At 47.3% G+C, this 24547-nt stretch overlaps 1 protein-coding gene across 2 annotated transcripts; it reads right to left on the bottom strand.

The window, feature by feature from the left end:
• Positions 1-1805: 1805 nt before the first annotated feature.
• LOC120946929 (transcription factor SOX-30-like) lies at positions 1806-15376 on the bottom strand. Of its 2 annotated transcripts, XM_040361761.1 has the most exons (5): positions 15238-15346; positions 11901-12060; positions 6812-7045; positions 4395-4583; positions 1806-2332 (listed from the first exon to the last, which is right to left on the bottom strand). In XM_040361761.1, the coding sequence occupies exons 2-5, from the start codon at positions 11992-11994 to the stop codon at positions 2256-2258; spliced, it is 594 nt and encodes a 197-aa protein (XP_040217695.1). In that variant the 5' UTR covers positions 11995-12060; positions 15238-15346; the 3' UTR covers positions 1806-2255. The 2 variants fall into 2 exon arrangements, with proteins under 2 accessions (XP_040217695.1, XP_040217696.1); XM_040361762.1 differs by lacking the exon at positions 11901-12060 and having other exon boundaries at positions 15238-15376.
• Between the last annotated feature and the right edge of the window lie 9171 nt (positions 15377-24547).

The raw sequence follows: 24547 nt of genomic DNA, 5'->3' as shown, positions 1-24547 counted from the left end.
AATATTGCACAGAGCAGGGAAGTATAATGTTAATTATTTTAATAACAAAACAGTGAAGCTTTAGGATTACTTTAAAGCTTTGCAAATGAAAGACCCAAATGGATTGGCTGCCATGCACCCAGGAAGAAGCCCGTTCTAGATTCTGGCTGCTCCAGTTTTAGTAAATTCCTCTCAAAATTATATATATATATATATAATTTTGAGAGGAATTTACTAAAACTGGAGCAGCCAGAATATATAAATAAACATATATATATAAATATATATAAAAAAAAAAAAAAGAAGAAAACCTTGCCCAGGCCAAAGATGATAACCCATCTCATCTGAAGAAAGACAAACATGATAAAAACTTATGTCCACAACTGATGCTGAAAGTCCGGACTCATCATGGCAGACTTAAATTCCTTTTACTCTTGGAACAGAATGTTGAAAAGGAAAAAAAAAAAAAACACACAGAAGAGATGCAGTGCAATAAGATGGAAACAAAAACTTTATCAAATACTCCTAAATTAACAAGTACATGAAGATGAGAATGTATATAGAAGGTTAGTGTCTGGAGAACAATGCGTCGTCTTTAAGAAGATGGATCATTAGCGAAAGTTGCAAGTACACTTTTCCATTCGGATTGTAGACTTTCTACATCTGTTGGCAGCACTCAGGGAATTCTGACTCGATCCAGAGACTACATTGTTAAGCCCCTGAATGCTTTGATTGTCCATGATATTTATTGGTTGAAGATGACTTCTGTGACTGGCATAGTGTGGAAAAGAATAAACTACATGATGACAATTTAATTTTTAGCACTAAGTAAACCTAAGAAAACAGAGTTGGAAGTGCCAGCCACAATCAGATGACAGCAATTTACTGTCTTTGGGGGACTACTTTATACCATAATATGCCATAGCACATAGCTACTTGGGTTGCTCCAATACCTTTTTTTGCCGGCGAGTACAAGTACCGATACCCTTGCGGTGCAACTTAAGCCCATACAAATTCAAAGAATCGCATGCAGCTTTCCCCGCCACTCATGTATAAACTTAGTGACTTGTTTGCAGTGCGATTTGGGACCATTCATTATTCGAGTAAGAATCCCACCGCAACAAGGTTTAGGCATCGGAGCATCTGTACGAGAACGTGTCCAAATGTCCAGCATCAGCAACAAGGCAACCCTAAAAGCTACCAATCAAATCATTAGTCAGATTACATTGAGGCGCAAAAAGCAAATATCTGCTTGCCTCAGGTTATGGCAACTTACTAAACTGAAAGGCCAGTTTCACAAAGGCTTCAGTTTGTATAAGAGCAATGTCAACAGCAAACTTTGACAAAGCATTTGCAAAGCTTTCGTCAAGCTTTAAGCTTTTAAAGTTCCATTCAGCTCCAGCTTGTAAATCTTGAATATAGATCCTAATGGGAGTGCTTATTCCCACTCCTTGAAGCCTGCTAGCAGCTTGCTTAAAATGGCAATCAGCACTCCCATTAGGCCCGATGTTCAACATTTACAAACTGGACGCAGATCCTATTGCAGGTGCTGATTGCCATTTTAAGCATGCAGCTAGCAGGCTTCACAGGCTGTCACCTCAGAAGTGCTGAAGCCTGTCAGCAGCTTGTTTAAAGTGGCAATCGGCACTCCCATTAAGATCTGGATTCCTTATTTACAACCTGGAGCTGAATGGAACGTTAAAAGCTTGCCAAAAGCTCTGCAAATGTTTTATCAAAGCTTGCCAGTCACACTGTTCTTATACAAACTATATTATGGGCTCATGAATTGAGGCATTGCAGGAAATTATACACACAAAACGTACAACAAAAACACTCACAAAATATAAATAGGATCTTAAAGTGTATGTTCAAGCCAAAACATTTTTGCTATCCGAGGCTCCATTAGAGAGATTTACCATCACTTCCTGTCCTGCCAGAAATAGTGAGAAGATCTACCTCAGTAACAGACAGAAAAACCTGCCAGGGGTTCTATCCCTCCCTACTCCACTAAAACATGTGTATGTCTTCTCTGTCCTTAGACTAGGATATCCTTCTGTACATGGGCAAACATTGGTCAGTCTTTACGCCTTACACCCAGGAAGAAGTCTGCTCAGCCTAGGCACATACACTAATCCTACACTAGACATTTCCAAATATTTCCAAAAATGCAAAAGTCACTCTTGTAGGTCTTAGAAGCTGAATAAGAGGTCTGTACAATGTTCACATGTTGGCTGTTGTAGGTCCTAGAAGCACGATGGTAGTATTAGACGATGGTTTTACTGGTCGATGGTATTCCTAGAACTGGTGTTTGTAGCCAATGGTATTACACGATGCAAAATGTAATATACTCCACCTGCGGGACAACAGTGATAAATTAGACATAATAGCAGTCATACAGAAAATTACAGTTTATAGCGGGGATATCCAATTAGCGGACCTCCAGCTGTTGCAGAACTACAATTCCCATGAGGCATAGCAAGACTCTGACAGCCACAAGCAAGACACCCAGAGGCAGAGGCATGATGGGAATTGTAGTTTTGCAACATCTGGAGGTCCGCTAATTGCATATCCCTGCTTTATAGCATTTTCTTACCCTCCCACTTTAAAGTGGTCGTCAACCCTCACATATACCCAGTCAAGTGACTGGCCTCAGGTGATCTACAGAGGAACAATCTTACATAAGTTGTACCTGTTTATCTGCAGTGTTCTCTACATCCATTTAAAGTGCTGAATTTTAAAGCTTGTTTGAGCGCTCAGGGGAAAAAAAAAAAGGGGGGGGGGGGTCAGAGAGCTGAACTTGCACTGTGCAGGGCTCAGTGAGGAGAGGTCTGAGAACTGATTGGAGAGAAGACACCCCCCCCCCCTTTCACACAGGAACAGATCTGAGGCTGTTAATCTGCTGGAGCTCCCTCCTCTCACCTTTTTTCCTCTTGGCATCAGGAAAACTTGATGATGTGATTCATGTTGATAACAGAGGAAGGAAGCAGCAGACAGAAATTACACTAGTGGATGTAATCCCTCTTCAAAGCACCATGTCCCAGAGCTGTCTCCTCCTTCGTTCTTCTGTTATCAGCCTGATCACTCCTGACAAGCTCTGTAACATATGAGTTTTGTGTTGGGGAGGATGCTATAAATAGATTAGCAGAGCCCTGAATGATTCAGATCAGCTCTGAAAGTCTATGAGGAGAGGGGTGTATGCCTTTCCTCCAATCAGCTTTCTTGGCTGTATGCCCAGGCTTCACTGCATTGCTAACCAGGAAGGGAAAATCTAACAGGATGTGAACTTTCTAAACAGTATATAAATGTGAAGACAGGAGATTTACATGTAAAACCTATGTAGGAAGATTTGTTTCATCTCTGTATCATCTGAGGCTGTTCACTTCACTGGGTAATAGGAGAGGTTTTACATCCACTTTATTGCTCTGGGTTGAGTCAAGTACACATTAGAGGGATATGCTTTTGGTCCCCAAAAAGAGTGTCAGTTGGGTGCACTTTTTTTCTGAAGTCATCGGCCATGCAGATGTATCGGTCTCCCAATCTTGGCCAGCAGTGGAATGAGCAAAATACACGCTGCATGACGACACAATAAAGGGCATCATAGGAACATGACTACCAACTTACTGGAAAGCAAAAAGCTTTTGTCTATGCAAAATGTTTCTGCCTTCTGCACCTACAAACCCGGGAAACCCAACTGAGAAAAAAAAAAAAAAACACTTTATATTCAACACACAAAAAGCGACAAAAAAAAAAACACCTCTAAACAAAAAAAAAAAAAAATCTATCATCTTTTTTTGGAACGACTGGGGCTCTTTAAAGTCAGTGGCTACAAATACTGTAGCTGCCGACTTTAAATATAAGGACACTTACCTGCCTCTGGATCCATCGCTGTTCTCACCCAAGCAAATTCTTCAATCTGTTTCAGGTGCCACCATCTTCACTAAGGGAGACTGGCGTTGGAGCCTTGAAACTTCATAGCCGGCTTCCAAACGCAAGAGGCATGATGCGTGTTGCGATTGGTTCCACAATCTTCTGGGACCTCTGATGTAACCCAGAAAACAGCAGGGGAAGGAAAGGGGGCCAAACTTCCTCTCAGATCGCCACAGTGCTCTGACTGGAAGTGGGGCAGCTGTCAAAATCAGCTGCAGTCTTATAGTAATTTTGGCTCACAGCTTTCAAACCACTGCTGTCCGTAAAAAAAAAAAAACGAAATGACTACACAGAACAGCGACTGTTCATTTCAGCTGCAGTAATCCGCAGTGAGGGCATGCCTTCATCTTATCGCAGGTCACTGCAGCACACCGCTGGACTGCGTTGTCATGTGAACAGGGCACATAAAGAGCAATTGTATTCTAGGTGTCCTAGTGGTGACTGCCATTTTTCCAGTGCACTAGCGTGAATGAGCCCTTATGACTTACCCGATGGTTGGCTTGGTTGAGGGGCCACCCCCGAAGAGGAGGACGACGATGATGATGATGATGTTGTTGTTGATGAATTTTGCGGCGTCAAATTAGTTGAGGCTGCTGGTGGATCCTTAGAAGTTGGAATGGCGACATATACCGGAGGGGCCATCTTCCTCTGCTTAATATCAGGTCGAAATTCCCAGTCTTAAAAGAAAAAGAAAGAAAAAAGCTTGACAGACAATAAGCACACCCTACTGATTAGATTTGCATTGTACTCTGTAGAGATGAATTGGGATTATCCAATACTCATGACTACGAATTCTCGGGTAATACCTATATCTGCAGATATGAAGAGCATAGATTTGGCATGGTTGTACAATGCAAAGTGAAACATACATGTAGGAAGCAATCTGCAGATGGATCATGGCTGAATCTAGAGGGTTCTGGGGGGGCTATACCCCTGATTTCAAAGCCCCTTAATCACCCCCCTCCAACCTGGATGCTGTGCAACTTCTCCCCTCCCTGCACACAGCTCCTCCTCCCCTCACCGCACATAGCTGGGATCGTATTCCTTTACACACAGCCACAATCTGCACACTGTAGGTGGCTACTGGAGCCATTCTGCCATTCCAACAAGGGAACATCACAGGTCAGAACTGGAACATATCAGCCAGTTGAAGAGGAAGTAAACCCTGATGAGTTTTTACTTCCTCCTTTTCCCCCTCCAAGAAAAAAAGTATAATGGGCTAGTATGCATCGCATACTAGCCCATCTATGTGGCATTACCTGCAAATGAAGCCCTCATCCATCTTCGCCCGTCTTTCTTCTGTGGCCACAGACTCCAGCTCTGCAACTGGCCGGAGTCGCATGCGCGTGGGAGTCATGATTCGCAGCAATTAATAGTAAAGAAACGGCATGGGGGGCTGTTTCTTCACAGCACATGTGCCAATGATGTCGGCACAAGCGTATATGTTAAATATCTCCTAAACCGCGCAGGTTTAGGAAATATTTACAGTACCTACATGTGCTTTGCCCCCCCCCCAAGGTGATTTTCCCTCTTGTCCTCTGCCCCTCCACAGGCAATTCACCCCCCCCCCCCCAATCCTCTGCCCTACTGATTTTCTGTACAATCCCCTGCCAGCCCTTTGGAACTGCCCTACAATCCAACAGCCTCTGTATATTGCCCTACAAACTGCTGACCTTGTCCTCTGCCTTGCTGATCCCCTGCCTGCTAAACACCCATTCTCTGTACTGCATCCCCATATCAGACAGGCTAGATCCAGCCACGAGATTGAGCCATTTTAGTACCAATCTACAGCTTTACTTGCTACATGTATGTTCACATTTAGACCCCTTTCACACTGCTAGCGCGGGCACATCAGTAGTAAAGCACTGATCGTTTTAGCGGCAATTTACTGCCGTTTTTGCTGCGCTTTTCACCCCGCTAATGGGAAAGGGTTAAAAGCGCTCATAAAAACACAGCTGCCGAAACACTTTGGCAGCGCTGCCCATTGATTTTAATGGCAGAGGGCAGTGTGGGAACACTGTATACACTGCCGCAAAGACGCTGCTTGCAGGACTTTTTGGGCTCCGACGCTGGGAGGTTTTTTTCCCCAGGCACTTTTTTTTTTAACCCTAAAGCACCTGAAAAACACCTCAGTGTGAAAGGGGCCTTAATGTAGACACTTAGAAAACATTTTGTATGCAAAATTTAGCGGGTTCGGATTCCACATTGGGTCATTACAGCTCAGCGAAACTCCAGTGTTGATATTTCCTTTCACTCTACACTTGACTGAACTCCACTCTTCAAGACTTTGTCATCGACTGAAGCAACATTTTTATATATTTCTAGGAGGGTGCATACCAGTGGATCCTCAATAGATTTTTATGAAGGGGGGGGGGACTTCTAATGACATCAGAGGCTCCGCTAAAAAGCTAGCAAAAACTGTTAGGGTTTTTCAACACATGCGCTGCCCTCTGAAAAACAATCTGGTGGATCACTTTTCAGAAGATGTTTTTTGATAGGAGATGAGGATGTTATGTTGCCTTCTCACCACCTGTTTCAGCCCCTTAAAAACTGCAACTCTGGCATGTGTACAACCCTTTTCGCTGCCTTTCCAGCTTGAAGAGGGAGCAGTTGTAGTGCAGAAAAAATGCAGTCCAACCAAGTGTTTTACCGATGTTCACCACAGAGGGAAATTTAGAAATCAGGCAGTGAACCATAAAAAGAATTGTACAATAGTGGCACACACTGTTATATTGCATTTTGTGATTTGGCCATGCAATATCGTTATATGTCATGCAGGGCAGTCCATCAGAAATATACTGACTTTTCTGTACCAATAGTAATTTGTTTTAATCCAAAGAAATACAAATCATAAAATGAGGGGCTCGGGGCCCTGAGGTCTGAGAATTGTATCGGCACTACTTACCTGGATGTTCTCGAGTGTGTTTTCTTTTAATTCGTTCTGCCTCTTCATAATAGGGCTCCTTTTGTGCCTCGGTAAGTTTGCTCCATTCTTCTCCAAGCTTTGCACTTATGAGTGCAAATTTACTGTTAGGATTGGCTTTGGCCAGAACTGGACGGTTAATTCGGGCCCAGAGCATGTATGCATTCATTGGGCGTTTAAGTCGTCCTTTCTTGTTGAATTCCAATTCAGTGGATTCTAGAAGAAAGAATTTTAGTTATACCTGGGTCAGTCTCAAATCTTAGACATTTAAACCTAAAAACAAAATACTGTCAAAATTTTGCAGCTCAAGTCTTGTGCACATGATGAAAATATTGGATGAATGATCTTTTTTGCATACAAGTCTCCATATTGAAGATGAAGAGATCACCCCAAAAAAAAAAAAAAAAGGGGGAAGCTGCGCTTGTTTTCTTCCTCCCCCACCCCTATATTTTGCACTCGTGTATGACAGGTACCCATCCCCACTTTTGAGGGACCTCCCTGTGGCAAGATCACCCAGCGTTTGGGCCATTCACATAGCACAGTGCGCATAGGGAACCGGCAAGGCTTCACTGACAGTTTCTCTTACAAGGAATGGTGGGGGCAGCACCTGAGAGCTGACTAAAAAAGTGAAGCAATCAGTGAAGCACCGAAAATCAGCCGAAAACGGGTCTTCAGCGGTGTGCCAAAAAGCAAAAAATATGATGCCGATAACGGCTGCCGAAACCACTGCGGATTCAGTTCCGGCCAACTATGCCAACTCACCTGGAAACATTAAAACTGAAATCAGACCAGCAGATGGCAGCAGAGCACCTAGCTTTGTCGCTTTCCATACTTTTGCGAGATGCTGTATGTGTGCGAGTACACCCCTCATTTTTGGATTTTTTTTTATTATATCTTCATGTGACACAACACTGAAGAAATTACATTTTGCTACAATGTAAAGTAGTGAGTGTACAGCTTTTATAACAGTGTAAATTTGCTGTCCCCTCAAAACACCATTAATGTCCAAATCGCTGGCAAAAGTACACCCAATTTGGTGTTCTCTCACTCTCACATACTGGTCACTGGACGTTAAACATGGCACCTCATGGCAAAGAACTCTATGGATCTAAAAAAAAAAAAAAAAAAAAAAAAAAAAGAGGTTGCTCTACATAAAGATGGCCTAGGCTATAAGAAGATTGCCAAGACCCTGAAACTGAGCTGCAGCACATTGACCAAGACCATACATCGGTTTAACAGGACAGGTTCCACTCAGAACAGGCCTCACCATGGTCAACCAAAGTGGCTGGTGGCACAGACTCAGCATCATATCCGAAGGTTGTCTTTGGGAAATAGACATACAAGTGCTGCCACTGAAGGGGTTAAAGGGGGGGGGGGGGGTGCGAGCCTGTCAGTGCTCAGACCATATGCCACACACCGCATCAAATTTGTCTGCATGGCTGTCATCCTAGAAGGAAGCTTCTTCTAGGGATGATGCACAAGAAATTTGCAAACAGTTTTGCTGAAGACAAAACAGACTAAGAACAAGGATTACTGGAACCATGTCCCGTGGTCCGATAAGACCAAGATAAACCCATTTGGTTCAAATGGTGTCAAGCGTGTGTGGCAGCAACCAGGTGAGGAGTACAAAGACAAGTGTGTCTTGCCTAAAGTCAAGCGTGGTGGGAGTGTCATGGTCTGGGGCGCTACAGTTCATTGAGGGAACCATGAATGCCAACATGTACTGTGACATACTGAAGCAGAGCATGATCCCCCTCCCTTCGGAGACTGGGCCCCAGGGCAGCATTCCAACATAACGACCCCAAACACACCTCTAAGATGACCACTACCTTGCTAAAGAAGCTGAGGGTAAAAGGTGATGGAGTGGTCAAGCATGTCTCCAGACCTAAATCCCTATTGAGCATCTGTGGATCCATAGCTAGGGCAATGTTCAATTCAATAACCGCAAGGAGGGCCCTTTGGCACAAGCCATGGTCAGTAGATCTTTCAAAAACAAAAACCAGTTGCCACATTCCTTATGGATGTCAAGGGATAAGTTGGACACAGCAACCAGTTGGGTTACTGGTGGGAAAAGTGGCCCAATTCCCCAAGATAGGGAATACAAAAAGGAAGTTTGCTGCAAAGGGTGCCATCCAACAGGCAGAGATTTTAGAAGAGGTTGGAAAGGGCCAACGAGCCACTTTACTAAAGGCAGCAAAGTCAAAAGCAACAACTTCCCTCCGCGCAGGATTAATCAGAAGTCTTTTGATCGATCTAGTCTTTTTTCAGGGCCGATTACCCAATTTTTCGACCACCTTTTAGGTCGATATGCTATACATCACCGTCCCCTGCCACCCATATGCAGCTTGTCACTACTTCTGGCAGCCTCTCCCCAGTGGCATTCGAGCAGGTAAACTTTCACAAGCGGGCAGTGAGCAATGACACAACTTTCTCTGCCAGCCCGTGGCTGTGATGCGAGGCGGGCAGTTAGATGTCATCTGTTGCCCGCCGCACTGCTAACAGATTGGCAGAGACTGCATTTAGCCCCACGCAGGGACAGGAGGAGGTGGTCTGACCAATATCGGTAAGTTTGACCGATAAATTTAGAAATGTGAATAGCTGCAACGTATAATCTGTCAACCCCTACTCCTTGTTCACCGAGATCTGTGGTCTTCTAGAAGGTTACTCACTCAGCTTTGAGTAGAACATACATGAAGGTGTTGGTGGCAGTTTTGGCTCCACTGCAAGAGCAAGTTCTGCACATCCTGATATCGCAATTCAGGGAGACACTATTGGTTTGGTTATCAACAAGGACAATAGTCAGTTGGTGCCCAGCCAAGAAATTGTGTATTTGGGGGCATTTTTCAACACCCAGAAGCGGTCAGTGTTTGTCTCCAGAAAAGATTCCAGTCATCAGATGGAAAGTGAGAAAGGCCTTGGAGAGTCAACCCATGACAGTTTAGAGTGTCTCAACCTCCTGGGGACCTTTTTCCTTGTGTGTTCTAATGGTCAAGCGAGCCCATTGGCACCATCGAATATTTCAGCAGTGATTTCTGTCCGAGCGAAGAAGATCTCAGAGGATAATCATTACCCCAAGATGAAATCCAGCCTTTGCTGGTTGGCAAGGTTGCAAAATCTTCAAGATGGCTTCACCTTGGCCCCATCTGCTGGACTATACTTACATCTGATGCGAGTCAGGTTGAGATGGCCATTGCTGAGAAAAAAAATGGTTCCGAGGAGATGGCACTTTGAGAATAGTATTCAACATCCTGATCTCAGGTCCATTCTCTATTATAGCATTAATAGACCCATGGATCGGATGGTGGCAGAGCAACCATGTGTATGATAGAGCTGCACGATTCTGGGAAAAATGAGAATCGCAATTCTTTTGCTTAGAATAAAGAAAGATCACGATTCTCTCAATTCTTTAAAATGGTTAATTTAAAAAAGAAAAATCAGCTATAGACGGTGCATGCACAAACACACCACTCGCTCCCGATGCTCGGGGCTGGTTATTCAGTTAATACAGCAAGGGGCGGATGCTTTTCTCAAAGGGGCGGATGTATGGTTATACATTGAACACAATCATCACATTTTTCATTTAATACAGCAAGGGGTGGATGCATGGTTATAAAGACAGCAAGGAGCATCACCACTTTGAGAAAAGCACGGCCATCATGCGGCCTCCTCCCCTTGTTGTGTTCAATGTATATCCATACATCCACCCCTTTGAGAAAAGCATCCTCCCATTATAATAACAAGCATCGTGTTGATTGTGCTTAGTGTTTATGGTCATGGCCCTCTGACCAAGAGAGATGTGGATCACAAACACACAACAAGACTTACAACATAAATAGACCTGAAGTGTGCCTTGGTGGTCTGGTCGGTATGCAAATAAAAGGGGGCATACCCAAGGTAAGTAATGGGTAGTTAATTAAAAAGAAGGATATGCTAATGCCCTAAAAAAGGGAAGGGCGGGAGGGTATCGAATGCGCAGACTCACGAACAAGAGGCGAGCTGGGAAGAGTCGGCCCAGTGACGTGTAGTATCGCGCACTGAACTTACAAAGAGCATGGGTGAGTGGGCCGCTTAAATACCCTCTGGGCTCCTCCCATAAACTCAAGCCACCATACTGGCCTTCTTATATAACCATCCATGCACCCCTTTGAGAAAAGCACCCGCCCCTTGCTGTATTGAATGAATAACCTGCCCCGAGCGGTGTGTTGCTTGCGCAGCCCAGGCCGGGCACTATCCGAGGGGAACCATGTCGTCAGAACACCAGCCAAGAAACATGCAGCGGTGCATCACGCTCTCTGCTGACTGACGTCAGTTCCAATATCGGCACCATTTGCGGTTTACGCTGCTAATCCAGGCTGGCGATCGCGGGGGGTATGTGAATCGAGATGGCGATCTTAATACGATTAATCATGCAGCTCATTTCCATGTTCGTATATAATATACAGGTAAATTCAGATGTATACTAGCGTGAAGGGAAATGTCCTTGTCAGTGGTAGCAATCATGTTCTTGTAGTATGTGTTGTAATTATTAATGACAAATGACTAATAACCGATATATTAAATTATTAGTGTTATAAAAACAGGAACGTTCAGACATGTGTAGAACAGAACTCCTTAAATGACGTGAATTTCCTGCAGCAAATTGCTCCCCTTTCAGAGATTAGCGTTTATCCCAGAACAGATGACAAAATCCATCACAGTACTTGCAAAACATACAATAATCAGAGTCCTATTCAGAATACTTGATTCTTTTCCATCAAAGCAAGCATATGGACACTCGACCCATCCAGCATACATGTTAGATGGACATTATGCACCTAGGTGGCTTCCATGTATGCATACTAGATCTACCATTCTATTGGAAGGATAGGGATAGTGAAACAGATACCATGAGATATTATTCCCCCCGCTGACACCAACCATGGGGCACTGTTCCCCTCCGCCAACACCAATAATGGGGCACAGTGTTTAGAAAATTTGGAGACCCTGGTCTTAGATCATTCCTAGATCAAAATCCTTTTCCTAAAGCTGTAATAAAACCCAACAACCAAAAATGTATTATATTGCAGCTTACCAAACTTTGGATGAGGTGTCTGCATCAGTTTTCGCTTCTTTGGCTTTTCCCCCTCTGTTTTTAGTTGTCTTGGCCAATAACACACCTCCTGCATTAGCGTGCCCCCGCTCTTGATGAATGAATGATCACAGGAAGCACAGCAGACAGCAGCACTATCAGTCTAGGGGGAGGGTAGTGTTAAATGTATTAGCAGATTTAAATGCACTATTGAATTGAAACCAAACTCCAGCTCACACTTTATAATAACTTACAGCAAGCAGTTTTTCCCTTTGGGATAAATGTTTTATATGCACACAAGCTGATCATTTTCAGCAGCCCTGATAGCGTTAAATGGTTTGTCCGATACCTGTCAAAACAAGGTACCTGCTCCCACTTCCGGGTAAGATCGCCGCCATCTACAACATTTCCGACCCCTCCTCCTCTTTCCCCATGGCTGCCTTCTAGGAGACTATTCAGAAAGCACAGCGTGACTCCCGCATGGGCAGTAGGAAACAGGAAGTGAAGCCTTGCATCTTCACTTCCTGTTTGCCTTAGTCATGATGCCAGCGCCTGCGCCCAGAGCAGATTTGAGGACAGGTAAGTGTCCTTATATTAAAAGACAGCAGCTGCTGACTTCATTTTTTTTAACAGGCTGGAACTCTGCTTTAAAAGAGAAATCAAACCCTATTATAATTTACAGCCAAGGAAGTTGCTTCTGTGAGTTGCAACTTCCATGGTGCTGCACATATGATCAGTTAGGACACCAGACATTTGATGGTTTGGCGGTGACAACACAAAAAATGTGACGTTAGCAATCCCGAGATTCCAGGAATGGAACCGTTTGAGACTGCCAATGGATGGGTTTAGTTGCGCTTTAGGCCACTTTCACACTGGGGCGTTTTTCAGGCGCTTTTGGGCTAAAAATAGTGTCTGTAAAATGCCTCCCCTGCAGTCCCAGTGTTCGTGCTTTCACACTGGGGCGGTGCGCTTGCAAAGCGGAAAAAACTGCAAGCAGCATCTTTTGGGGCATTGCAGTGAATACACCGCTCCTAAAACGCCCCTGCCATTGAAATCATTGGCCAGTGCTGCCGAAGCGCATGCAAAACACTTACACAGCGGCACTTTGCGGCTGAAAAGCACCGCTAAGACAGTAAAGCGCCGCTTTACCACTAACGCCCCAGTGTGAAAGTAACCTTACGTTTTACTGCGGTTCAGGGGCTCTGGGCTTCAGCAAAACGGCCGCCTACTGCAAGAAAAAAACAGGGGAAATGCTGAAGGTAATTTACAGCACACGCTCATTTTGGTAGCATAGTTAATATAGAATGTAGGTTCATTGCTTTAAAAAAAAAAAAAACACACACACCCACACACACACACCCACACACCCACACCCACACACACCCCCTCTTATGAGTAAAGTTCCACTTTAAAGCGGAGGTCCTCCCACCGCTGCACAAATTAAAAGCCAGCAGCTACACATACTACAGCTGCTGGCTTTTAATTTTATGACAGTTAGCTGTCCTGGCCCCCATGTTGGCACCGCAGCCAATGTTTCCATCAGCTGTCGCGTGCATGCTGCCACCATTGTGGGTAAGGGAACCAAGAAGTGTAGCCTTACGGCTTCATGCCAGGAACCCTACTGAACATGCGCAAGGGTTCGCTCCTCTCTCCTAATATCCTGGTGGCAGGGGGGGAGGAGGGAGCAGAGCAGCGATGTCATGGGCCGCAGCCTGGACTCCTGTAAAGGGGAACAGAATACGCATCTGCTCTCCCTGAAAGGTGCCAAATGTGGCACCAGAGAGGGGGGGGGGGGGGAAATCAGCAGAAGTTCCACTTTTGGGTTGAAATCCGCTTTAATGGTGTTGTAAAGGTTTGTGTTTTTTCACCTTCATGCATCCTATGCATGAAGGTGAAAAAACACATGGCAATCACGGGGCGCCGCCCCCCAATTTAATTACCTGAGCCAGTTCACCTGCTTAGCACATCCCCTTTGCCACTGAGTCCTGGCGTTGATTGGATAGATTGATAGCAGCGCAGCCTTTGGCTCCCGCTGCCGTCAATCAAATCCAATGATGCGGGCGTTGGGACAGAGTGTATGACACAGGAGTGTGCCCGCAAGGTAACCCCCTCCGGAAAGAGCTTCCCAAAGGGGGTTCATGGTAAGCTCTCTCCCAAGGGGGTTAGCTTGCGGGCACGCTCCCATGTGATACAGTGGCGGCCATAGCCTCCAAGTGGCTGCGCTGCCATCAATCTCCAATGAGCCGAGAACAGCCAAGAAGCCAGTGCGTTCACGACGCAGGACTTTCGAAGGCTCAGGTAAGTAAACGGGGGGGGGGGGGGGGGGGGGGGGGCTGGGGGGGCTTGTAAGCAGTGGATGTTTTTGAACCTTAATGCATAAGCAGCATTAAAGGTTAAAAAAAAAAAAAAAAAACACCAAGCTTTAGGGCTCTTTCACACGTCCTTTCAGTTTTTGTGTCCGCTCCGTCGGCTCAGCGGGGATCCCCGATGAGTTCTCGGCGGATAGGGCGGTCCCCGCACACTGTGCAGGGACCGCCCTGTCTCAGCTCCGCCCTATGGGGAACCGGATGCAGACGGACCATCTGTCCGTCTGCATCAGTTCCGTTCCGCCGGACGGAAGAAAAATAGGGTTTTCTTCCGTCCGAAAACCGGATCCCGACGGACGCGGACGCTAGCGGATGCTCCATCCGCTAACGGACGCGTTCCCATAGGGATTCATTACAAGTCCGTTAACGGACTTGTAATGAACGGACAGGCGGAGCGGACGTGTGAAAGAGCCCTTAAGGCTCGTGTCTTTGCCATATCAGCCCGAGTTTTAGAACCCGGACATATTCCTATAGCATTTGGCCAACAGTTACAAAGGAAGGCATGTGCAGAGTACAGAATATGCCAATTTTATGAGTAAATGTATGTCTGATGCCAGCTGTCTGTGTCACACACACACACACACACACACACAATAGATATACATTGTGTTCGTGCATTACACTCAGTGTGGAGGAAGATCTCCCCAGCAGGTGGTGGCGGCCATTTGTGGAGCTGCTGCATTGATCAGGCTGGAGGGGGGACACTAATAGAAGAATGGGACATTGTCCTCAGTATTATATAATAAGATCAGTATTGGAGGATTAATAATACTTGGTGTAACCATTCTACAGAAGAAATAAAGTCATCACATCATTTGTGTGAATTGTGTCACGTTTGGAGATCATTCTAGAAATACACATTTCAAGCATCCGTTCACTTTTATCACTAGACATCTAATGCCTTCACACATCACAGATAACATAGAGGACAAATATTCGTGTGTACAATCATTTCTTTCTATAAATCGGCTTACCTCGGTTTTCTGACGATCTCATCTTTCTGATTTGTTTTCAAAATACCTCAGAGCTTCTCTTCCTGTTTCCGGCTTCCGCCTGACAACGTCCTTCTGGAACTGTAGTCCACGGAGCTAAATAGACACTACAATTCCCATGAATCATTGCGGTCCCTGTGGGCCTGTATAGACGAGGCTGACACATGAATGTGCTTTTCAGTCCTCCCCCCTATGATTCTCCACACGCTGTGTGTGACTGGGGGAGGGGACAGAGCTGGGGAAAAGGCAGTTGGTCTCCTAGTAACACAATAAATACAATAAGAATGGAGGGTTACAAGAGCAAAAAAAAAGCACTGCAAAGTACATTATATATATAACAGTATGTCTAAATATCACAGAATCAAGGACTTCCCACTCCCTCCCTGTATATCTCTGTATTTATCATCTCTCTATCTACATTATATATATATATATATATATATATATATATATATATATATATATATATATATATATATATATCTTGCTCACTGTATATCTCTCTCAATTCTCTTTATCTCACTCTCTCTGTGTATCTCTCTCTCTCTCTCTGTATCTCTCTCTCTTTGTGTGTGTCTCTCTCTCTCTCTTATGAATTATTCTCTCTCTCTCTCTCTATCTATCCCTTCTCTCTCTCTCTCTCTCTCTCTCTCTCTCTCTATTATGAATTATTCTCTCTCTCTCTCTCTCTCTCTCTCTATTATGAATTATTCTCTCTCTCTCTCTCTCTCTCTCTCTCTCTCTCTCTCTCTCTCTCTATTATGAATTATTCTCTCTCTCTTATGAATTATTTTCTCTCTCTATTATGAATTATTCTCTCTCTCTCTATCTATCCATTCTCTCTCTCTCTATCTATCCCTTCTCTCTCTCTCTCTTATGAATTATTTTCTCTCTCTCTCTCTCTCTCTCTCTCTATCTATCCCTTCTCTCTCTCTTATGAATTATTTTCTCTCTCTCTCTCTATTATGAATTATTCTTTCTCTCTCTCTCTATCTATCCCTTCTCTCTCTCTCTTATGAATTATTTTCTCTCTCTCTCTCTATTATGAATTATTCTTTCTCTCTCTCTCTATCTATCCCTTCTCTCTCTCTCGATTTTATGTTAAACCAATATTTGTATTTATTTTCAGTTTGAATACACAAGAATGCTATTTTTAATCAATTATTTTAATTGCATGTAAAATGTATTTTAAAGTGAATAATAACATTTTTATATTTTACATCCAAAAATAGTTTGTCTTTTTTATATTTTTATTTAATTTTATTAAATTTTTATTATGGAATTATGAATTATTCTCTTCTCTCTCGTTCGCTCTTCTATGTGTTTATTTTATTGTTTTTCTTTATCTCGCTCGCTATTCTCTCTCGCTCTTCTATTGTTTTTTTTTTTTTTAAATAGCTCGCTCTTCCCTCTTACTCGCTTTTCTATATCTTTTTTGTTGTTGGTTATTTTCTATAGCTTGCTATGTCTTATGTCTCTCGCTCTCTTCACTTTCGCTCGCTTTTCCTTTTTTTTTTTTTACATTAGCTCGCTCTCTCTCTTTTTCTCTCTCTCTCGATCCCTCTCTCTCTCGATCCAAAAAAAAAAAAATTGTGGAGATTGCCAATATTGAAGAAGTTGAACCATTTATCCCACTTGCATCTCCAGGTTGTGATTTCCAATCACAATCTGGAAATCAAAATCAGGAAGTCTTTGATGTCGATACAGATAGTCCAATCATTGTCAGAAAATAAAAACTGGCATACTATAATGACCCTAGTTGTCACAAATCCGATTTTGACACCCCTCAGAAAAGTGAAAATGTACATGAGATGCCAACTGATGACATTAAAGCGGGGGTTCACCCTAAAAAAAAAAAAAATATTTTTGTCTACCATGCCATCCAGCATACTAGCGTGAGCGTGAGCTACAGTATGCCTTTATTTTTATTTTTAGCTGTGTTCACAGTTTAATCCGTTAAGTTTCAGAGTAGGCGTTCCTATGAAGAGGGGAACATGATTGACGGCCGGCTATGGCGCGTCACGCTTCCGAAAATAGCCAAAATAGGACTTGGCTCTTCACGGCGCCTGCGCAGTCGGCTCCTAGTCTGTGCGCAGGCGCCTAATAGCGCCGTGAGGAGCCGAGTCCTACTCCGGCTATTTTCGGGAAGCGTGACGCGCCATAGCCGGCCGTCAATCATGTTCCCCTCTTCATAGGAACGCCTACTCCCCGTGGGGAGTCTGAAACTAAACTAATCGATTAAACTGTGGAGTACAGCGCAAATAAATAAAATAAAGGCATACTGTAGCTCACGCTAGTATGCTGAATGGCATGGTAGAAAGTTGTATTTTAGGGTGAACCCCAGCTTTAATTATCCACTTAATTTGGTCATTGAAAAGAAATTTGTCATATTTGAAAGCAATTTAGACTTTTTCTTTTTCCAAATGCGTTGTCCCATTCCCACATGCGTTTCCACAATCAAAAAAATTGATAAGAAAATTATCGGTACTATGATTTTAGTGTATTCTGCCTGCCATGGAATGCATCACATGAAACTCTGGGATAGCCAACCAAAGATCAAACATTATGCCGCAGGAAATATTTTACTTGTTGGGGCGATATGTTTATCAGGTGGTAGCTATAAAAATGTCAAAGAAATGTTCGACCTTTGCAGCATTTCAATGTTTGGAAAATCCTCTTATAACAGAGCCAAAAAATTGTATTTCTCTTCCGTTCATGGACGGACACAGTAGCAATTGACCTTAGGGTATTATCCTTGCTTTCAGGAGATTGACTAGGCAGAAAACAGCACTTCAAGTGTTAAAACACTTCTCTCAGTATAGTACCTCCCAGGGGGCGGGTCCCCCGGGCACATCCCTCTCTCTGCATCATGCAGCTCCAGTTTTTTTCTGCCTAGCGTAAGGAGAAGACATGGCTTCTCTGGGCCCATGTGCTCTGGATGTTTTTCTGCGATTTTTTTCCTTTTGTTTAATTTTTTCCTGCATTTTTGGATCCTGGGATCTACAATCAACTGCCGACTGGGTGACAGGCTGGATCCTCGATCCTTGTAGTCCCCCCATGCTCGGCCATCAAGCGTGTGCCGGCCTTTAGCTACGCGCTGGGCCGTCCACGACATGCCCCGTTGCTCCAGGGGTGGCCGGTGAGCTATACGCTCCAGGGCACACATATGACCGGTCTCTATGGCCGAGTCACAGTGTGCCGGCCCGACAGCCATGCCGTAAGCGGACGTTGGGTCTGTCTGAAATTGCCTCCAGCCGGTGGACGCAGGATGGGTAAGTATCCCCTTGCCTCGGCATGGTGGTTCGGCTGGTGCATTCCTGGGGAGGTCGATCGGGGGTCCGCCCTACTTTCCTCTCTCCCTCCTTCCCCGCATTCTGGGTGGCGGCCGTGAGGTGGGGGGTCCGCCTAGGGGGCTCTGTTCTACCTGGGGGCTGCGGCTGCTGTGGGGTGCTGTATGTTTGCTTTTTATGATACCGTGTGTGCGGGGGGGGACCTGTGGGGTCTGGTATGTCTGCCGTTTTATTCTGGGTTTTTGTCACTGTGTGTTTTTAAAAAATGTGTCGGCGCCATTTTGACGGCCGCTCTTATTGAGATCAGCTGCCATTTTCTTGTAGCCCGCATGCTGTTTTTTGCATGTCGGTGGCCATCTTGGAAGGCATATTGGCCTCTAGTGACCAGAATAATGGCGCAAATGGCCTCAGCACATTTCCTGAGGGACGGCACAGCATGGGCATCGTTTCTATCTTCTCAGCAGCACTACAGCCTGGTCGGATGGTGAGTCCTCTGGGGGTCCCCTGCTCTCTGTTGCGGCCGGGAGAGTGGCCTGTGGGTCTTGCCTTGCAGTACAAGGGTGGCATTTGAAGTGGGTCAGCATGGCGTCCGAACCGGAGGCTTCTTCCCCAGACATGCCAGAGTTGACCCTTAGTGCCCCTGCGGCTTCGGTGGATGCTATGACGGCAGTCCTTGAGGCGTTTGTTGCCAGGATTGAAGCGGCGAGTGGCAAGAAGGGGGGGGGGTAAAAAACGCCCCCTCCCTCTGCCTTCTTCTGGGGATGTCTCTGACACGGAATCGGGCCCTGCTACTGCTTCCGGCCCTGGATCCGTTATGTCAGATGATGCAGGCCTAGCCCACTTGGACAGTGAGGATGACTCTGCTTCAAGGTCGGCGCATTATAAGGCGTTTGTTGGAGCTCTTATCACTGCGGTGCGGGATACTCAAAAACTTGAGGATTCGGCGGAGGCATTAGAGACGCCGGTCCCTTTTGGGTTCGGCAAGCCGCCCCGCGAAAGTGTTTTCCTTGTGTTCCATATCTGGACAAATCGTTGTACAAGGAATGGGATCGGCCGCAGAAAGTTTTTGCTGTTCCAAAATACTCTGCGGTCCGTTATCCTTTTGAGGAGGACTTTTAAAAAAGTGGGTCTCTCCTCCGTCAGTTGGACCCCCCTGTGTCCAGGCTGAACAAGGGCTACCAACCATTACCTGTGGAAGGGGCTCCTGCCTTTAAGGACCCCGCAGATAGGAGAGCTGAGACTGTGGCCCACTCCATGTTCACTGTGGTGTGGGGTCAGCGCTGCGGTGAGACCGTTTTTGGCCGGGGCTCTGGTGTCACAGACACTTACCGAATGGGAAAAAGTCTTTGCTGCAGGAGCTGGAGCGTGGAAATGCTCCTAAACTACTCTGTGTGGACCTGGCCGACCAGTTGGTGCAGGGCCTAAAGTTTGTCTGTGAGTCGGCCCTGGATATCTCTTCCCTTGCTCTCCAGGGCCTCTGCCTACGCGGTGGTGCTACGCGCATTGTGTGGGCTGAAGTGTTGGTCTACGGACCAGTCTTCTAAAAAGGCCTTGGTAGAGACTTACCCTTTAAAGTTGGGGGTTCACCCCAAAAAAAAATTACATTGTCATTCTAAACAACTCGCCTGAATGTAACGGCTGTTTTTTTTTTTTAAAATCCTTGTCGTACATACCATTTATATAATATATATATATATATATAAAATAAAATGGTATGTAAGACAAGGATTTAAAAAAAAAAACAGACGATTGTCATTCTAACAACTCGCCTGAATGTAATGTTAAAAACATTTTTTTGGGTGAACCCCCGCTTTAAGGGTGAAAGGCTTTTTGGGACGTCTCTGGATGACATCATAAAAGATGCCACGGGAGGTAAGAGCACTCTGCTCCGCAATCTGGGAAGGGGTAAGGAGCCGCGCCGTAAGCAGGGGCCCTCCTTTTCTACCCCACAGCATTTTTTTTCGCCCGCCAGGTGCTGCAGGAAAACGTTTCCAGGGTGCTAAGGCGCCCGCTGAAGGACAAAAGCGCACCTGGTACCGCAAGCCCAACAAGCCTGCCTCTGCTTGAAGGTCTGCCCCCGTCCATATCTCGGGTGGGGGGGCGGCTTCGCGAATTTGCGGCTCGGTGGAGGTCCCTTCTTTTCCACCGCTGAGTTTGCGAAGATAGAGTACCTCGGGGTACAAGATAGAGTTTCTCTCTTGTCCACCAAACAGGTTTTTTCCTTCCAACCTCCAGCTTCCTCCGGAACGCCGGGAGGCCCTGTCAGGGGCTGTGCAGGATCTGCTGGTCAGGGGAGTGATTGTGCCGGTTCCCTCAGTGGAACGGTTTCAGGGGTTTTACTCCAATCTGTTTGTAGTTCCCAAGAAGGAAGGGGTCCGTCCAATCCTGGATCTCAAGGCCCTCAATTGTTTTGTCAAAGTGCAAAAGTTCAGGATGGAGTCGGTTCGCTCGGTAGTGGCGGCTCTCCATCAGGGGGATTTTCTGGCGTCCTTGGATATCATGGACGAGTACCTGCATATCCCCATATGCGCAAAACACCAGAGATTTCTGGTGTCGTCGGGGAGAGCAGCAGAGTGGAGGGGGACACAGAGCCCTGGGGGGGGGGGACCCAAACCGAAGAGTGGATTGCGAGAGCTGCATAATGGACGGGGATACGGAGGGGGGATACGGAGCGCGGACAGGGAGAGCAGCACAATGGATGGGGACACGGAGCACGGAGGGGGCACACGGAGTGGAGCGCGGATGGGGAGAGCAGCACAATGGAGGGGGACACGGAGCACGGAGGAGGACAGCAGCAGTACGGAGGAGGGACAGGAGAAGGATACAGTCAGCAGTGATCGGTGCGGCTTTGGGGGGAGTTGCAAGCACCGATCACCGCTGTAAAGATTTCACTAAAGTAGCTGAAAAAGGGAGGGATTGGGGGGGGGGTGGGGGGTCCAGGGAGAAGCTTTCAGGCTTTTTAGAAATCTTTACAGGGAGATCTGTGTTTGTAACTCCCCCGGCCACACCGATCATCCCTGACTGTACAGGTATCGGGTGAAGCATCGGAGCATTTGCCCGAGTACAAGTGCTCGGTATCGGTACCGGTACTAGTATCAGTATCGGGACAACCCTAGTATTTAAAGAGGAGCGTAAAAATTTGGTATTCCCGAAGGGACATCAAAAATGGATTGTCAGAAATGACCAAGCCAAAACAATTCTTCCTCTCTGTCACCCCTCCTCCTCCTCCTCTCTGTCACCCCTCCTCCTCTTCCTCTCTGTCACCACTCCTCCTCTCTGTCACCCCCTCCTCCTCCTCTTCTTCTTTTTCTCTGTCACCCCTCCTCCTTTTCTTCCTCCTCTTCCTCCTCCTCCTCCTCTCTGTCACCCCCCCCTTCTCCTCTGTCCTCCTCCTCCTCTTCATCTTCCTCTCTGTCACCCCCCTCCCTCCTCTGTCACCCCTCCCCCTCCTCCTTGTGTCCTTAGAAATGGCCCTGGTTCCAGGTATTGATAGTGTAGTTCATCTTTAGGTTTTTGTGGGTACAAAGGTGATCAGTGTCGGCTTTCTGTCCTTAGAAATGACCCTGGTGTCACTTACAGGTAGGTGATTGCATGCAGGAAGGCCGCCCTGCTGCAGTTTATCTGCACGAGGCAGTTAAATGAACAAGCTGATTGGCTGCCCTGCAGAGCTGCACCAGATTCTGAGTGCTCCTGTCTCGGTAAATCTCCCCCATTGTATTAATGCTTGTGTAATAATACAAAGGATGGTTTGAATGTGCCCATGGATAAAAATCAGGACTGTGTGGACAGAAATTAACACGGCGGTGACATTTTTACAGGTTTGTTAAAATTCGAATTTGCGCTCACTGATGCCAAGCACAAACGCCACCCAGAACACGGGATGTAAGTTGTCACTGTACAAGAGGGGAAGTTCCAGCCAATCACTGTCCACCTATAACAGAAATGGCTGTTACTTATACACTGACCCTTTCTCATTATATGTGGTGGCTAATATCACCCAATAAAAACATGAAACAAAGAAAAAGGCCTTTTTTTTGTAGAGGTGTACCGAAATGGAAATTTCAGAACCAAAATAAAAAAAAATGTCAGGCCGAAACCGAAAATGACTACTGAGCTGTCTCCCTCTGTCCTCCGTGCTGTCCCCCTCTGTCCTCTGTCCACCGTGCTGTCTCCCTCTGTCCTCCGTGCTGTCCCCCTCTGTCCTCTGTCCACCGTGCTGTCTCCCTCTGTCCTCCGTGCTGTCCCCCTCCGTCCTCTGTCCACCGTGCTGTCCCCCTCTGTCCTCCGTGCTGTCCCCCTCTGTCCTCCGTGCTGTCCCCCTCTGTCCTCTGTCCTCCGTGCTGTCCCCCTCTGTCCTCTGTGCTGTCCCCCTCTGTCCTCTGTCCTCCGTGCTGTCCCCCTCTGTCCTCCGTGCTGTCCCCCTCTGTCCTCTGTCCTCCGTGCTGTCCCCCTCTGTCCTCCGTGCTGTCCCCCTCTGTCCTCTGTCCTCCGTGCTGTCCCCCTCTGTCCTCCGTGCTGTCCCCCTCTGTCCTCTGTCCTCCGTGCTGTCCCCCTCTGTCCTCCGTGCTGTCCCCCTCTGTCCTCCATGCTGTCCCCCTCTGTCCTCCATGCTGTCCCCCTCTGTCCTCTGTCCTCCGTGCTGTCCCCCTCTGTCCTCCGTGCTGTCCCCCTCTGTCCTCTGTGCTGTCCCCCTCTGTCCTCCGTGCTGTCCCCCTCTGTCCTCTGTGCTGTCCCCCTCTGTCCTCTGTGCTGTCCCCCTCTGTCCTCTGCCTTCCGTGCTGTCCCCCTCTGTCCTCTGCCTTCCGTGCTGTCCCCCTCTGTCCTCTGCCTTCCGTGCTGTCCCCCTCCGTCCTCTGCCTTCCGTGCTGTCCCCCTCCGTCCTCTGCCTTCCGTGCTGTCCCCCTCTGTCCTCTGCCTTCCGTGCTGTCCCCCTCCGTCCTCTGCCTTCCGTGCTGTCCCCCTCTGTCCTCTGCCTTCCGTGCTGTCCCCCTCTGTCCTCCGTGCTGTCGTCCTCTGTCCTCTGCCTTCCGTGCTGTCCCCCTCCGTCCTCTGCCTTCCGTGCTGTCCCCCTCCGTCCTCTGCCTTCCGTGCTGTCCCCCTCCGTCCTCTGCCTTCCGTGCTGTCCCCCTCCGTCCTCTGCCTTCCGTGCTGTCCCCCTCCGTCCTCTGCCTTCCGTGCTGTCCCCTTCCGTCCTCTGTCCTCCGTGCTGTCCCCCTCCGTCCTCTGTCCTCCGTGCTGTCCCCCTCCGTCCTCTGTCCTCCGTGCTGTCCCCCTCCGTCCTCTGTCCTCCGTGCTGTCTTCCTCCGTCCTCTGCCTTCCGTGCTGTCCCCCTCTGTCCTCCGTGCTGTCCCCCTCCGTCTTCTGCCTTCCGTGCTGTCCCCCTCCGTCCTCTGCCTTCCGTGCTGTCCCCCTCCGTCCTCTGCCTTCCGTGCTGTCCCCCTCCGTCCTCTGCCTTCCGTGCTGTCCCCCTCCGTCCTCTGCCTTCCGTGCTGTCCCCCTCCGTCCTCTGCCTTCCGTGCTGTCCCCCTCCGTCCTCTGCCTTCCGTGCTGTCCCCCTCCGTCCTCTGCCTTCCGTGCTGTCCCCCTCCGTCCTCTGCCTTCCGTGCTGTCCCCCTCCGTCCTCTGCCTTCCGTGCTGTCCCCCTCCGTCCTCTGCCCTCCGTGCTGTCCCCCTCCGTCCTCTGCCTTCCGTGCTGTCCCCCTCCGTCCTCTGCCTTCCGTGCTGGCCCTCCTCCGTCCTTTGTCCCCCTCCGTCCTCTGCCTTCCGTGCTGTCCCCCTCTGTCCTCTGCCTTCCGTGCTGTCCCCCTCCGTCCTCTGCCCTCCGTGCTGTCCCCCTCCGTCCTCTGCCTTCCGTGCTGTCCCCCTCTGTCCTCTGCCTTCCGTGCTGTCCCCCTCTGTCCTCTGTCCTCCGTGCTGTCCCCCTCCGTCCTCTGCCTTCCGTGCTGTCCCCCTCTGTCCTCTGCCTTCCGTGCTGTCCCCCTCTGTCCTCTGCCTTCCGTGCT

This window comes from Rana temporaria, chromosome 8, assembly GCF_905171775.1.
Source record: "Rana temporaria chromosome 8, aRanTem1.1, whole genome shotgun sequence".
In the NCBI taxonomy this organism is placed as follows: Eukaryota; Metazoa; Chordata; class Amphibia; order Anura; family Ranidae; genus Rana; species Rana temporaria.
The sequence above is the reverse complement of the archived record's forward strand: the minus strand, read 5'-3'. Positions and strand labels throughout refer to the sequence as shown.

Excerpts from the sequence above, each read along its gene's own strand:
- LOC120946929 (XM_040361761.1), bottom strand. The coding sequence starts at position 11,994 with ATGCAGGAGGTGTGTTATTGGCCAAGACAACTAAAAACAGAGGGGGAA. Across the intron at positions 4,584-6,811 it reads ACACACTCGAGAACATCCAG|ACTGGGAATTTCGACCTGAT; the intron begins GTAAGTAGTGCC and ends TTTTCTTTTAAG. Across the intron at positions 2,333-4,394 it reads TCAACCAAGCCAACCATCGG|GTGGAGTATATTACATTTTG; the intron begins GTAAGTCATAAG and ends GTTGTCCCGCAG.